Source organism: Triplophysa rosa, linkage group LG23 (genome assembly GCF_024868665.1).
Source record: "Triplophysa rosa linkage group LG23, Trosa_1v2, whole genome shotgun sequence".
Classification (NCBI taxonomy): domain Eukaryota; kingdom Metazoa; phylum Chordata; class Actinopteri; order Cypriniformes; family Nemacheilidae; genus Triplophysa; species Triplophysa rosa.
Window position 1 is genome coordinate 9,111,664 of NC_079912.1, and position 15,311 is coordinate 9,126,974.

The 15,311-nt window shown below is 36.6% G+C and overlaps 2 protein-coding genes across 2 annotated transcripts in view; one reads left to right on the plus strand and one right to left on the minus strand.

Moving 5' to 3' along the window:
- fars2 (phenylalanyl-tRNA synthetase 2, mitochondrial) overlaps window positions 1-14,632 on the minus strand; it is a 138,004-nt gene extending 123,372 nt beyond the window's left edge. Inside the window, exon 1 of the mRNA XM_057322675.1 lies at window positions 14,606-14,632. The gene's annotated coding sequence lies outside the window, so the exon portion shown is untranslated. The remainder of the gene's footprint in view (window positions 1-14,605) is intronic.
- A 220-nt stretch (window positions 14,633-14,852) lies between these two features.
- Window positions 14,853-15,311, plus strand: part of LOC130547392 (LYR motif-containing protein 4B) — a 44,169-nt gene continuing 43,710 nt past the window's right edge. Inside the window, exon 1 of the mRNA XM_057323323.1 lies at window positions 14,853-14,959. Within this exon, the coding sequence (XP_057179306.1) occupies window positions 14,874-14,959 (86 nt within the window). The 5' untranslated portion in view covers window positions 14,853-14,873. The remainder of the gene's footprint in view (window positions 14,960-15,311) is intronic.

A 15,311-nucleotide genomic window follows, 5' to 3' on the forward strand; every position in this document is an offset into this window, starting at 1 on the left:
AGCTCTGGGTTTAAAATGTTCTTTGTGAAATGTAATAGATCACTGATGTTAAATAAATCTGCATATTACAGAACAACTAATACTACAGATTATAAAACATATTTTACTGTATGTTAACTATTTTTTGTGAAGATTGCAGAATGGTTGCTTGCAAAAAGACAATGCTGTAAGCACAAAACAATGGTACCCATCTTGAGCTGGTGCTTATCTCCTCAGGTGAATATAACCTATAATGTTTTTTTCTTCACTGCAGTTTTCTTCATTCGGTTAATTTGGGGATTTTATTTAGCTGCTGGGACTTGTGACCACTTAAGACAACCATTATCCGAAGTTCTTCACAAACATATTTTTTCTGTGAATTCTTAAGTGTACATTTAACACAACCCTACATTCCCCCAACAGTACCCAGCACTGCCATAATATTATTTCTACAAACTCTGTCTCTCATTATGCTGCACTCACTTTTTGTGAAGCAGAGATGAGTTGAATTGACGCTTAGTTCATAACAGAAAAGTCTCTTGGCTTAGGAATGATCATTCATTCACTCAATTGCATGTTCATGGCAGTAACGGTTTTAAATGCAGAAGCTACGTGTCTGACTGATGCACCGCCACAGGCCTGTGAGTGAAGATAGACTAGTTTAATTTGCGCTAAAAGACTGAAGCCAGACTAACAACAACATTTCTCACTGGATATAATGCTCAGTTCATAGGATCTGACGGTATAATGTAGGGCTGTGCAAAAATATCGATACATGTAACTATTGCAATATTTTTTTTTTCAATAGTGTATCGATAGTGATACCTCTACTATCGATAATTTTTTTAATCATGTCATATACATACGGCCAAAAGTAAGTGGAAGCGAGCATGGCGAAAAATATATGAACGCTTGGAGCTCTCAGAGCTGATGTGTGGGTGTGCTTTGCTTTTCAAAATAAGTCATGGAGTAATGAGTTATATTAAAATAATGCTGTTTGTAAGCTTCACAAGTCATGACACAAGTCACTTGGCTACTGCAGTGCATTAGACAAAAAGTTTATTAATAAAAGTAACAATGACATTTATTGTGCTTTCACGGATGTGACACCAGGGCATTTACAGCACGGATGAAGCAGGGGTTTTACAATGCCCATGTTCATTGTTTTAACTGTAATGCACCACAACAGCCAAGTGACTTGCGTGAGCCACCTTATTCCCCTGTGCTACCCACTTGAGGGGCGCAATCCACAGTTTGAGAACCCAAACCTCTGATCTAAAGGTCCATGCATCGCACATCATAGCCACTCTGTAGAGGTAAGGGATGTTTTTACACGTATCCTTACAGAAAACCCCAGGTGGTGCACATCATTTTGTATTTCTAGCTCTACTTTTTATGTTTTCTATTTAAAGTATTGCAATATATCGCAAATGTGTATCGTATCGAAATACATAGCAATATATTGTATTGTGACCCATCTATCGTGATATGTATCATATCGGGAGGCACTTGCCAATACACAGCACTAGTATAATGTGAGCGATGCTGTTAAGAGCCTTTATGCAGGGTTCACTCAAAAAATAATTCATGTAGCTTAGTAAATATCACAAAAATAAACCGTTATATTTACTGTTAAATAACTATTATATTACATGTTAAAAATCTTTTAAAATCATTTCACCGTTTTTTTCAGTGGGACATATGAAAAAAAAGATCAAAAATCCAAAAGTTCATTTTTTCTACAATTTACATATATTATTTAAGTTTATTTAATGAAAAAAGTATTTAATTAACACTTAATATACACTTAATATGAAATATTTGAGTTACCCAGATTTCCTCAATGTTTTTACTTAAATTTACACAATTTAAACAGTATATTTCACTGATTTCACAGCTTTAAAATGTACAAATTTTTTTGTGTACATTGTTTCAAGGTAAATAACTGTAAAAAAATTGTGTATACGAAAGCTCGATTTTGGCACGACATTTGACAAAATCGAGAAAGACTCTCTGTCACATCTGTGATGTTAACTAATAGGACCACACTCTTTCAAAAGAGAGATGACATTTGTAAAGGTGGAATTATGCATTGGGTAAATATCGCGATTCACGCCAATTATACATGTCTAAATCCTGAAATCGATTCTGTGTTTTATGCACAGCTCTTCCGTGAACTACGGCTCTTTGATCAGTAGGAAGTACTGCTCGATCTAAAATCACTACGAGATTGAGTCGTTTATAACGTGCATTTGAAAAAGCAACACTCGTCAAACATCATCACTATAAATATACCTTATTATCATGAAAATACCTGAAAAGGTTTGAAGAACAGCGATAGAATATGACCACTGGCATTTCCTGGAACTATTCGTTCTTCTTCTGTTTCCCATATTGTGAGTTTCTGCGCAAGAGCGCCCTCTGGCTTTCGGATGTGGTGGAATTTAACCGTGATTCATTGAGAAACAGAGAGCATAAGAATCGCATGATATATCGCCTAGCTCTAATTATTATAAATATATATTATATATTAAATGTTACTGTTTCCTTAAATCCAAACTTCCACTTCCGAAAGTTTATTAGGCAGCCATCCATTAAATAATTGAATACAGAAAGTACCTTGTTAGTATTCCTGATATCAACAGATTTTTTCTCCTCCTCTATCAAGCTTTTAAATAGACTAATGTCACACACCCGGACAAAGCAGGTCTTAACATCTTAGCAGGTCTTGTCATAAATGAACTTTTAACCGCTGCAACATTTCTCAACTCTGACACGAGTCCCTTGAGGTTACTGAAGTGAAACACAAGTGTGGCATAGTAAATATCAACACCACAACAAAATCAATAGAATGTTCAGCACAGTAAGTCAAAATGTCACACGGGCCTAGTGGTCTAGAACAAACAGTAGGATGAACTGGAAAACCTGGTTAGAGGGAAGCCACAATGGGAGACGTAATATGGATTACGAGTCAAAGCTTTTACCCAATTTAAATTATAAACTGGACTGGAGTAATCCACACAACATGCTAAATACATTTTTGTATGATGAAATGTACATGTTTTTCTTGTTATTTTACACTCCCCATGTAAATCTGTAGTCTATCACCGTAATCTGACATTTTACCGCATTTCAAAAATACATGAAAATTCTGTAAAATTATTTTTTTATCTTCTGAAGTCATACAGTAGCTTAGCACAGTATACAGAAGTGACTACACGAATAAGACACAATAAGGGTCTGGCCCAACAAGAGGGTGTATAATGTTTGAATTTTCACATTTCACTATTTCACAAGCCCAAATCTTGTAATCTTCTTCACAAACCACAGGACAGAACATTCCCGCTCGTAACAAACATACCATTGGAAATCAATGACAGGCACTTAAGCCTGACTGCTTCTCTGGAGTGGCCGAACAACTTTGCGTCTCTTCTTCGCCCACTCAATCACGCGCACGCTCGACTGCGGCCTGCGTCGAAGACGGAGCCCCTTCGACCGGTTCATACAATGGACGTCTACGCTAGGTTAACAGAACACTCGGTTGCTCTACTGTATCTAGAGTTGTCAAAGAGCTGGTGGGCTGCCGAGTGATGTAGGCTGAATAATCATTGACACTCAAGTGCATTCTGGGTTCAGTCACTAACAGAAGCGATGAGTGGGCGCTGAGTTTATGCAGTGCAGACGCAGCAGGTTCTGCGATTGTGACGACTCCCATGCAAGCTCCATTACTCAACTGTGAGCACTGCATGATGGGAAAATTCTTCCATTAGACAATGATAGGGGAAAAGGTTGAGAAGAACCGATGTCATGACTGATGTCTGGCCGCATGCATGGAGTTGAGTGGGAAGCCAGAGATTGTGGGATTGACATTGGGGAAAATGATGAGAACATGAAAAAGAATCGTATAAGTTTACATCACGTGTAGCAAATGTGTATTACTATATTTAGCATAGATTTCAAATGCAATTCGGTCTGACTTTCACTTAAAGTCCCCATGAACCGGAAGTTGTGATCGTTTTTACTTAAGTATTCTGATGCATTTCCAAGTGAAACTGAGTTTCGAATAAGAAAAGGTGGGAGTGGTTTATTGTTTTCACTGCGAATGGAACTGGCAGCAGACTGACAGTTGAAGGGGAGGAGTTAACAGATGCTCCGCCCAAGCTGTCTAACTTACGTCATTTGGGACGGATAGTCACTAGAGGGCGGAAGTGCATTTTCAGAGTTTAACTGAAGATTATGGGGGCAGATGAATTTTAAAAAGAGAATGACAAACATTGGTAAGCTATTTACAATAAACGGTGCAATATTTCATGAAAAAATAGGAACTCAAATTTTTAATTCCACTGGGACTTTAAGCTTAACTCTGGGTAAAACAAAGTTTTACACTTTGTTCACATCATTTTAAGTCAGGAGTTAGCATTCAACGCTGAATAATGAAACTCCTCTGAGGAAAAGAGTTTGCACGGCTTTTGAGATTCACCCCGCACTGCGGAACCAAAGCTAGACAGAGTGAAAAGATGCAGTGTTAGATTGTAACAGCCGGTTATTTTTGCTACAAACAACCAATCATAAACTGCCTCACTGCTTTCTTCATTAAATATTCATGTGCTTTGTACAGTCTCTGAAATGTCAATCTGTTGTTCCAGGAATGTTCCACATATCGTCATCTGACAAATCAAGCTTAAAAACTTGTGTCTTTGTCAATAGTTTCTTACTTGGCTGGATTGACCTATAAAACCAACAGGAGAAAAATGGCTAATGAAATGAACCAACAACACGAATCACAATGGAACTTAATTATCACATCATAAAGGCCACAAAACACAGACTCTTCTAAATATTGTGTTTCAGTGATTTTTGGTACATCTGGGAGCTTTCTTTCGATAGAGAGCTTTGAATCAGACCCCACACAATGCATATTGATGATGATCTGTGGCATATATTGAATGCATATAGAACTTCAAACAAAACAGTAACTGCATTAGGATTTGTCAAATATTATAGCCTTTTAACTATAGGATATATACATTATAATCCATCATGACTGTCAACAGCTAGTTTTTTTTTGTTGACAGACCTTTTTAATCACACAGACACTATACAGATATCATGTGAGGAGAGAATATGGGAGTTTAAGAAAACATTAATTGCAAGACAGCAAAAATAGAGATATTCCTTGAGAAGGTGAGAAAAACAGCCAGTCATATCAGGACAAGGTCACTAGTATAACGTGCAAATAAAGTGACAAGGTAAACAAATATAGTATATTAATAGTTTAAGCATTAGATAAAAAGGTTAAAAGAGCGTACTATATTATTCTGCGAAGTATACTGTAATACTATTGTTATTGTATTGTTTGTTTATACCTCTATTTATAATGCTGTCAAAAACATTTTTGGTTACACTATATTAAAGCTGTATTTGTCAACATTAGTGAAGACATTACCTGACTGTCATGGAATGGTATGTAGACAAGTGTGCGACAACTCCACAAAGAAGTATTTAATGAATCCACAAAGCACACGGGAGCAAACACAGGAACATAACTAGGGATGCACGATACCATTTTTTAAAGACCGAGTACGAGTACCGATACTTTTTTTCTGGAACTCGCCGATACCGATACCTATAACCGATGCCTGTATAATGTACAATAATGTTAATAAACCAGTATCTTACTGGTACATTTGTTTTTCTTTTGTTTTTAGGTCTACTTAAATTTAAGTACTATTTTTAAATTAAGTTCAATTTTTTATGATAAGTAGCACAATTTTACTAGCACATGTACTTCAGTTTGCTATAGTAAACAATATACTCTGTGGTCGAATTATAAAAAATTTAAGGGGGGTGGTGTGGTAAAATGTGAGTGTATTATAACTTGTTCAGGTCAACTGGACTTTTTTTTTGACGGGACGCAGCAAAGAGCGATTGTTTAAGTGAACCGGACTTTTATTTTCACGGATCGCCGCAAATGGTGTTTGTTTGTGTGTTCGTGTCCTCTGAAAGCTTCACAAGCACAATGCGTTGAGGTTCTGTACACGCAACCGCACCACTCTTTCACACACAGTCACGCAAAACAAGCAGAATACATATTAAAACAGTATCTGAATATTACGTTAGCTGTTACGTTAACGTTAGCGGTTCAGCGCTCATTTTTTGTTAGGAAATAATACATTTGCCAGATTCCGTGGCATTCCGTGTTGTACAGCAAATTCTGTTTTTATGCCTGGATTCCTCGATTCTGTCTGCGTTTTGCGCATTGCGGAAATCATAGGGCTCTATGTATGTCACGTGAGGTATAGGTCATTGGTATCGGTGTGTCATTACGAGTACGAGTACGAGTACGAGTACGAGTACATGAGCTTGGTATGGTGCCGATACCCGATACTGGTATCGGTTTCGGTGCATCCCTAAACATAACCACACGTAACTATACTTAAAGTCCCAGTGAAATGAAAAATGACAATGCCTATTTTTTCATGAAATATTGCAGAGTTTATTGTAAATAGTTTATCAATGTGGGTCATTCTCTTTTTAAAAATCGTGTGCCCTCATAATCTTTAGTTAAAATCTGAAAATGAGCTTCCTTCCTGTAATGACTATCCATCTTAAATGACGAGTGTTAGATGGCTTGGGTGGCGCATCCGTTAACTCCTCCTCTTCAACGGTCAGTCTGCTGCCAGTTCCATATCAAAATGCAACGGCTGTTTTAAACATCAATTAAATCGCAGAGAAATACGAAAGCCACCACCACTATTTTTTCTCATTAGAAATCCCATTTCACTCAGAAATGCGTCAAAATACGGAAGTAAAAACGATCGCAACTTTGGCAAAAATATATGTGAAGTGCAAAAGGATGTTTTTAGTCTGGCTTGATTCCAGTTTGTTTACATGGAGCCAGCCACCAGGAGGCAAACAAATAGCTTTTGCTTCACTTCTCAGGACTTGTGCGCCACACCCGGGGGTGTAGCAAGCTTTTCAAAAGTGCGGGGGATGGATGTGGTTTGTTTGTTAACAATAAAAACGATGAATACAATGACAGAAGGGTACAAAAGGTATAACATACAATATATAAAAAGCTTCCCATTTAAATGAGTGATACTAGAAAAGTATCAAAACACACTCGGTGGTAAGCTTGATAGTGACATGGGTCTGACAGGACTGTGACTGAGACTGCTAAATTTTGCTTACTTGCGCCTTGAAAATGGGAGATATAAAAAAAAAACGCCCACACAAAGCTTTTCTCTGGTGGTATAAATAATGTAACAATTTACTGTTTTTAAACATTAAAATAATATACACTTTTCTTTCATAGTTCTTCAACAGGTATGCAAACAATGACATAATTTCTCACTTTTTTCTCCTCAACAGGTACAATCAAAAACAACAAGTAAGTATCCACAAAAGTATTCAGCTAATCAACAAACAATGCTCAAAATATCAAAATCAATTGCACTGGCAATAAACCCATAAATACACTGCTTAACAATGACAATTTGTCCCTCCTCCTCGTCAATTCCCTGCCTTCTTCATCACAGTTACTTTATACATTGCATGCCACATACATAACCGAATTTAGCTAGCTGCTGAACAATATCCCAATTAGCAATTAGCATTAGTCTAAAAAATGAAATATAATACAGAAAACACTCGACATGTCAACAAAACATAAACAGAACATCTTCCCAAACACATATCAAGCTTATTTAAAAACCTCAAAAGCATAAACACTCATTCAAAGTACCTGGAAAAGGAAGATGTAAATAACCATAACCATAAGTTCCCGCCTCCTCAGCACGAGCTGACCGATAATCTAACACACCAAGAGAGGCGGGACTTCAGGCAGAACAGCCAATCATCAGCCAGTCACACTCAAAGCCGGTGTCATGTTTGAGAGGGAGGGGAGAGGAGGCAGCCGCAGCGAGCGCAGACACAGAGCGGCCAGAGAAACGGAGGAGCGACTGCTGTAAGGCGTTTGTGCGAAACTGCGGAAGAACTGCAGAAAAAGTGCAGGTGTTGAACCCTCTCACCGGGAAAAGTGTGGGTGTCCCACGGGTGCGACGCCCCTGGCCACACCCGATGTTAACAAATACAACCTTACTGTATAAAGCGTTACCTTTTTCTCTCAATACTTTAGTTATATTTTAAATAGGTTTCATCAACATCCAGGTTATAACGGTTAAACCTAGATTGTTCATTGATATTGAGCTGTTAATATAAAAACTATGCATGATGATTTAAATGTATTGTATATTTAGACAGAACACTGGTTCACAGTTTATTACTTTAAACTGTATTTTCTGTCCTCTTTTAATATTTCTGTTCCATTTTTCTTCTGTCCCCAAGGATAGCATTAATTCTTTCCTAGCACTTTCTTTATCTGCACTTGACATCTTTATTACTTTATTATGCATGAACTTTAGAATTAATAGTATCACAAAAGAACATAAAGTTTTGGAAATTTGGATGTATTTAAATCCTAAATGTGTAGACAGACTAAAGTCAAATGAATTAAAAACTTCTAACTTCTGCCATTTTACTATCTTTGCAAACAAAACATCCTCCAAAAGCCAAGCTTGACTACATAGAATGAATTGCAGACAGAAAGTTCTTCTCTTTTTCATCTTTAAATAGTGTTGTCACAGAGAAAGGTGCGATTTCTCAAGACACATTCAGAGATACCTGTCAGGAAGCAGGGATGTTTAATGTGCTATAGTAAATTGTTTAAAGCACTGTCATGTTAAAATGAATATCACTAAAACCTCTGAGAGCTATGGGTGTTCTGCAATAGCAGTTGATGAAATCTAATGAAGAAAATCAAGAAATAATGACAACTACCGCCCAAAGCATGTGTAATAGGGATGGGCGATATGGCCCTAAAACTCTATCACGTTATTTTCTGGTACTTGTTGCGATAACGATACAAATGCCGATATAACTATAACACCATCCACCGCTGTTTTTTGCTACAAGTGATAGTAGCTGCATGTAGTCTAGAGCCTCAGAAACACAAACATTTATCAAAAAGTAAAACATACCCCAAATCAAACAGGCTCCTAAAATATACCTACAGTATTTTTGTAAATATAAAATATAATGGTGACATTCGGCTTCAAAAGTTGTAAAAATTAAATGAACTAGAACTCCATATACACATCATGTCATACCTAAACTGTATATAGCCTATTGTTGGGTGGAAACGATTGCATCACGCTGTCAATCACTCTCTCAAGATTCAAGATTCAAAGAAGCTTTATTGGCTTCATTGCCAAAGCACAGGAACATTTAATATAAACATTCTGAACAAAATAGATTAAGATCAAAATAAAAGTATATATATCAATATAAAGAGAAAAGGAGTATTGATGAAAGTTCTCAGTGAGGGTGACAGGATCCTGTCATATAGTGTCAATATTGTGCTCCAAGGGAAAAATGTATCGGATTTATTGTTTATATCGCGGGAAGACTAATTCCTATCGTGGGGAGAATTTCTACCGGTATATCGCAAACTATAATATCACCCATCCGTGTAATACAAAAAGAAAAATTCCCATGAAACAAAACCGAAGCCAGCATAAACATTCATTGAGAATGAGTTTTTTTTTCAGATTTCAGGCATAACAATATTGTGCTCCAAGTAGAGCTGCACGGTTAACCGTTAAAAGATCGCGATCTCGATTCAAACACCCACACGATCTCATTGATGAAAACCAACGATTCTTGTTGTCTATTAACTTACACCTCCGACTAAAATCATAACGCTTCAATGTGTGCTGGTGCTGCTGCAGAAGCAGAGAAAGAATGATCATCTTTAGGTATGTAACGACGTCACAAACAGTCTTTTCAACCACACACTATCATTATTTCTGTGTTAAATGATCACAGAAGTGCTCGGATTAAAGCAGAGAGTTGCCCACTCACACGCATGAGACGCGTTTACAAACTCTCACTCTGCCCAAATTAATCTCACACCGAACAACAGACCAACATATAAAGTAAATACAGCCTGACAACAAAACTGCTCTAATGATTGTGTTTCAGGATTGTGTTACATTGTTTTAATTATTATGCTTCACATCTTAACTAGACAGGTTTTCAAACGAAACTAACGATTGCAGTTTGTAGCACGGACAAATCCGAGTGCGCGGTTAGTTTAGTTTATTAATTTATAAAGCACCTTTATAGAACAGACATGTTCACCAATGTGCTGTACAGACATAATAAAAGTAATACAAATACCGAGGGTAAAAATAAATAAATTACATTTGCAGCAAATACACATGTCCACTGTACATAAAAAGCCCCTCTCATACTGTATTAAATGCAAGACAGTAAAAAAAATTACATAGGAAAAAATGGGGTCATCATACTTAAGGTTTAGGCTTTTACCTGTCAATAATTCAACCGCCAAATACTTGTAAATGAAGTAAATTGATCAGGAGTGAATTGATTGAAGCCACCATTAAAATGCTATCAGTCATAGAAAAGCTTCTAGTCTGTTTTTTCTCACTTGCAAGACTACAATAAAAGTTTACTTCTATGTTAATGAGATTTTGATAGACTGGTTTTCGCACTGAAATAATATTAAATTGTACTGCAGGTTATTTTTATGGTATATGCTTTAGTTATTTTTTAAGTGATTGTGTTGTGGTGGTACATTTTACAAGTATTACCATGCTTTAGTTACAATATATACAATAAAATATGCAATATGCAGATGCACTACAGCTCCCCCTAGTGTCTTCTATAGAGATGTGCAATAATTGCGATGATCTGAAACCATGGCGAATGACGTCAAACAATCGCCATGAGACGATTATTTAATAATCGTGACAGCCCTAAGCACAATACATCATCGCATTATCCCTTCGCGTTGTTTACATTATGCACATATGCGCCTGATTGCCAACAAAACACAGACATTTGACGTAGTTTGACTTACCGCGTGCAGTTCATGTCCAGCATCTTTTAGCGCTGGGACAGCGCCATCTATCAGTTTCAAACGATCTCCAAATCCAGTGTTATATCCACCGTTTATAAAACATTCATCACTGAAATGCAGTGAACAAACAAACACAGCTAAACTTTTGTCAGCTGAGTGAAGCGGCATTGATAGGTGTGACGAGTGGGCGTGGTCTTTCTCTCACTAGCGCGTGGTCTTTCGCTCGATGGATGACCCGTGGGCGCGCTTTTCTGGGAGGATGGCCAGTAAAAGTTATAGATTTATAAACAACTTTCCAAAACAAGTTGGATAGCTGTGTCTAAATGCATAAATGTACTGAATATTCTGAGTAGTAGACCAATATATGCTTAAAGTGATAGTTCACACAAAACTAAAAAATTCATTTATTCACCCTCATGTCATTCTTCTCTGTAACACAAAAGAAGACATTTTGAGAAATGTCTTAGCGGTTTTGTGTGCATACAATGGAAGTCAATGGGGTTCAATGTTGGTTACAAAAGTACCAAAATATCTTCTTTTTTATCTTTATCTTAAGTTTTTTTTAACTATGACACAATTCATTAAACAGAACTAAGAGCACAACACATTTATTGCTAGATAAATAAAACTTAATATAACTCACTATCACTAAAAATGCTAAGAATTTGTCAAATTTTATGAATGACTGTCGCTCCAAAGCTGCAGAAATTCAGTGGGCACAGATTCCCTGTGAGGCTGTTTATAGGCAAAAAAGTAAACATGTCTACATACTTTCTAGAAAAAAACTACAACAGTTAATGTACCACCTAAGAATTGTTTTTCCAGTTCAGATTGACATATTTCTGTTAATTTCTGTTATTTTTCATGGTTTAATACTTTTTTTATATTTATTTACAATATCTTGCTCTGAAACTTCTTGATGTATTTGTTTCTGCACTGTTATGACTTACTGTTTTCCCTATGCACTGTTACAAATATTGTTTATCATTAATCTAGGTTAAAACCGTATGCCCTAATGTTCTATTTACTTATTAATACATTTATTGTTGAAAGGATTTCGTTTTTTCATAAACAAATAACTGCCAGAAAAACTAACACTGCAAACACAATACACCCCAAACATACTGGGCATCATTTTGACATGGTTGATCTCATGCATTGCTGTCTTGTTAAAATCTGAACTTTGCTTTGTCATCATTAGTGTATAACACTGCATAAAACAGACGGACACGAGACAAAAAAAACTTCTAACACAAAATAGCACATGGACAGCGGCCATCATTTTCCTCTTTGTTAAATGGCCTCAATCAGCTGATACGATTTCACAGCCTGTTGATTTGACCTGCCACTCGCTGGTGACCTTTCCACTCAAACCTGGGACCATCTGCAAACAGGACACGTCTGTGACCTTCTCCAACTAACAGTGAGGAACACCCCCCCCCAAATCCAACTTCATCTTCAACCCTGATGAGCACAACATTTCCTTGCTATGATGTATCATGTGAGCTACACAGATCTCTGGGGGTCAAATTAAAATATGTTTTTTACACAACAGAGACAGAAAGAGCAATATTAACACATTGCACAGAGCAAAGCGAGAAGTCTTGTGTTTTTCATAAAGCTGATGGGGGCGAGTTCTTCAAAAAAGTCACAGAGAATTCCTCTGTATACGTGGAAAGATTGGCAGTGGTAGGCTGCGTGTGCCATTAAACAAACCAAACTACAAACATACAGAACAGCTACTACAAACTTTACAAAAAGCAAATTTAAAGGGACAGTTTAGCCCAAAACCAGAAATTTTGGGTCACCATCCACTCAGCATCATGCTACAACACATAAACAAAATTTTCCAACACAAAGGGAAATGTCTAGAAAAAATATTCAGGCTGTTCTTTTCAACCAATGTAGTTTTGAGAATTGTGTGTACCTTTGGGTGACAATCGCAAACATAATTACAGCCCACGACATCTTGGACTACACACAAGTTTCCACGTTTGCAAGCAGTCATTCGTTTTTCAATTTAACACAACTTTACAGTTCATCGCACATCAAAATAAACACGTTCAAGCCTGTGAAAATAGTGAAAACAGAAATAGTGTTTAACTGATGGATGTTAGTCATAACATAAGTCACTGTACACTGCCATTGGCAGCAATGACTCACAAAGACTTTAACACATTGCAGTCGGATTCATTTGAGACGTAACTTTCTTCACACTTTTATTTTAGCACACTGATCTTCAAACATCCTCTCTTCACACCATGTGCAAAATGCTGCAGCGTATGATTCCCTTTACAGTACTTCATGAGCAAAGTGCACATTATTAGCAGCTACGAGGTCAACAAGCAGATTCTGCCATGCTAATATCTCCAGCCAAATCTCCATTTAGCTGGTTGATGTAAACAGAGTGCTAAATAAATAGGAAGTAAATAGGTAAATAGCTGTCTCTAAAAAAGGCTCAAGGAAAACAAGCATCAGAACTTCATTTTAAGTTAAAGATGTTAAGAATTTTAAACTGGACAATCGTATCTACAATTTGAGTAAACAATTATAGATCAATTGTGTTTATATGCTAATCTAACTGGGTTTAAAACAGTCCCTAATGTGCAACACAGTTATTGTGCCACCTCAATGTCACTTTTACCATCAGCATGCCAGGAAACAGAGGGGAATGAGACCAGAGACCCTGTGGCCTTTACCTAAACCACATCCCCTTTAAGCTTCTGACCAACCAGGATTTCTAAACGGATTAAACCCATAAACAATGTCCTAAACATTATATCAGATTTCAAATGACAATCTATAATATATCAATTCATGCCAAGCAATTTCTGTATATCAAATATAAAGAGAGAGTTGGCTGAATTTCAATCTAAAGTATCCTTTCTTCTTAACCCTGATTACACAAAAACGAGCAAATAGATTTCACCTGAGCTAAACTCCGAATCTAGCCCTGTGATGGACTGGCCACCTGTACAAGGTGTTTTCCTGTTTTAGGATGGCTGGGTAGGATCTAGCACTCCCTGCGACCCCATAAGTGATAATCGATATGAAGAATAGCTGGATAGATAAACCCTGAATGTGCATTACTTTCATAACAGTCAGCTGAAGCAAAAATGAAATGGGGCTTATTTAAAATAAGTAAAGAAGAGGAAGTAAAGAATATATAAAATAAACGTACCTTACAAATATGTAGTTAGTATAAAATAAGTAAAACATTATATATAGTTTTTAATCTAATATTATATTTTTTAATTACGATTTACAAAAAAATTAAACTGAATTAATATTTGACTATTCTATTCTAATATAGTGATCATGTGCTGACAGCAGCACATGCTTGATGTGTTCTTTAGTTGTAGAAAAATGAATGCAATTCTCACAAAGGTCAAACACATTTACGGTTTGGAATATTTATTCACATGAACCTAACCGATATAAACAACAATCACTTAGTACGCAGTTTGTTTGTGTAGGAATGAAATAAAGTCATAAGGCTAAAGCTATCCTGCAATACTCATGACAGAGAACTTGACAAACATAAAGACGATTCACTTGGACCAATTCGTGAAACAGAGACGTCATGATAATACGAACATGAATTATCATCGTATAATTTACAAACACAAAACAAATATGTGCAAATGAACACATGATATTTACTAAACAATCCCTCTCACTCACCTCTGTCTCGACACGCGTGCTGTTTTTGGTGAGACAACGAATGAGCCTGATCTATATAATAGAAACATATTACAAACTAGCTTACATAGAGCGCACAGTGTGTACTAATTTAAGTAAAAACCTTATTTTAATACGCTTTTGAAAAATAAATGTGAAAATAGAGTTAGATTTTTGTGTTTAGAAGTAATTTCCAGGGTATTTGTTCAGGCGCGCTTCGTGAACATGCTATTTTGGGGTCCTAGCGCTAACTGACAGCATTGTTTTCATCATGGCGGCATCCAGCACAGCGCAGGTGCTGTCACTCTACAGACTGTTAATGAAGGAGAGCAAGAAATTCCCCTCGTACAACTACAGGTATTTACAGGAATGCGTGTTTTTTATATCAGTAGCAGATGATATTTTATAAAGGAGCTTTCGCTGCTTAATTTAACCTGCTGCTGTATGATGGGATTGTGTATAGTAGCATCAATATAGGACACACACATCATGTCATAATACAAAAGTGTTTATCTAAATATCTGTGTGGGTTCCTGAATTATAGATAAGCAGCTACGTCTTATTCTTACAGCAAGTTTTTAAGCTGTTTTACAAAAAACAACTAGTAAAAGATCTTTTAGCTTTTTATATTTTTAACTACTGAGCAAGCATTGAGCATTGTAAGCTTTTAGCCATTGTTGAACATTTTTTAAAGGTGGAGACAGCTTGC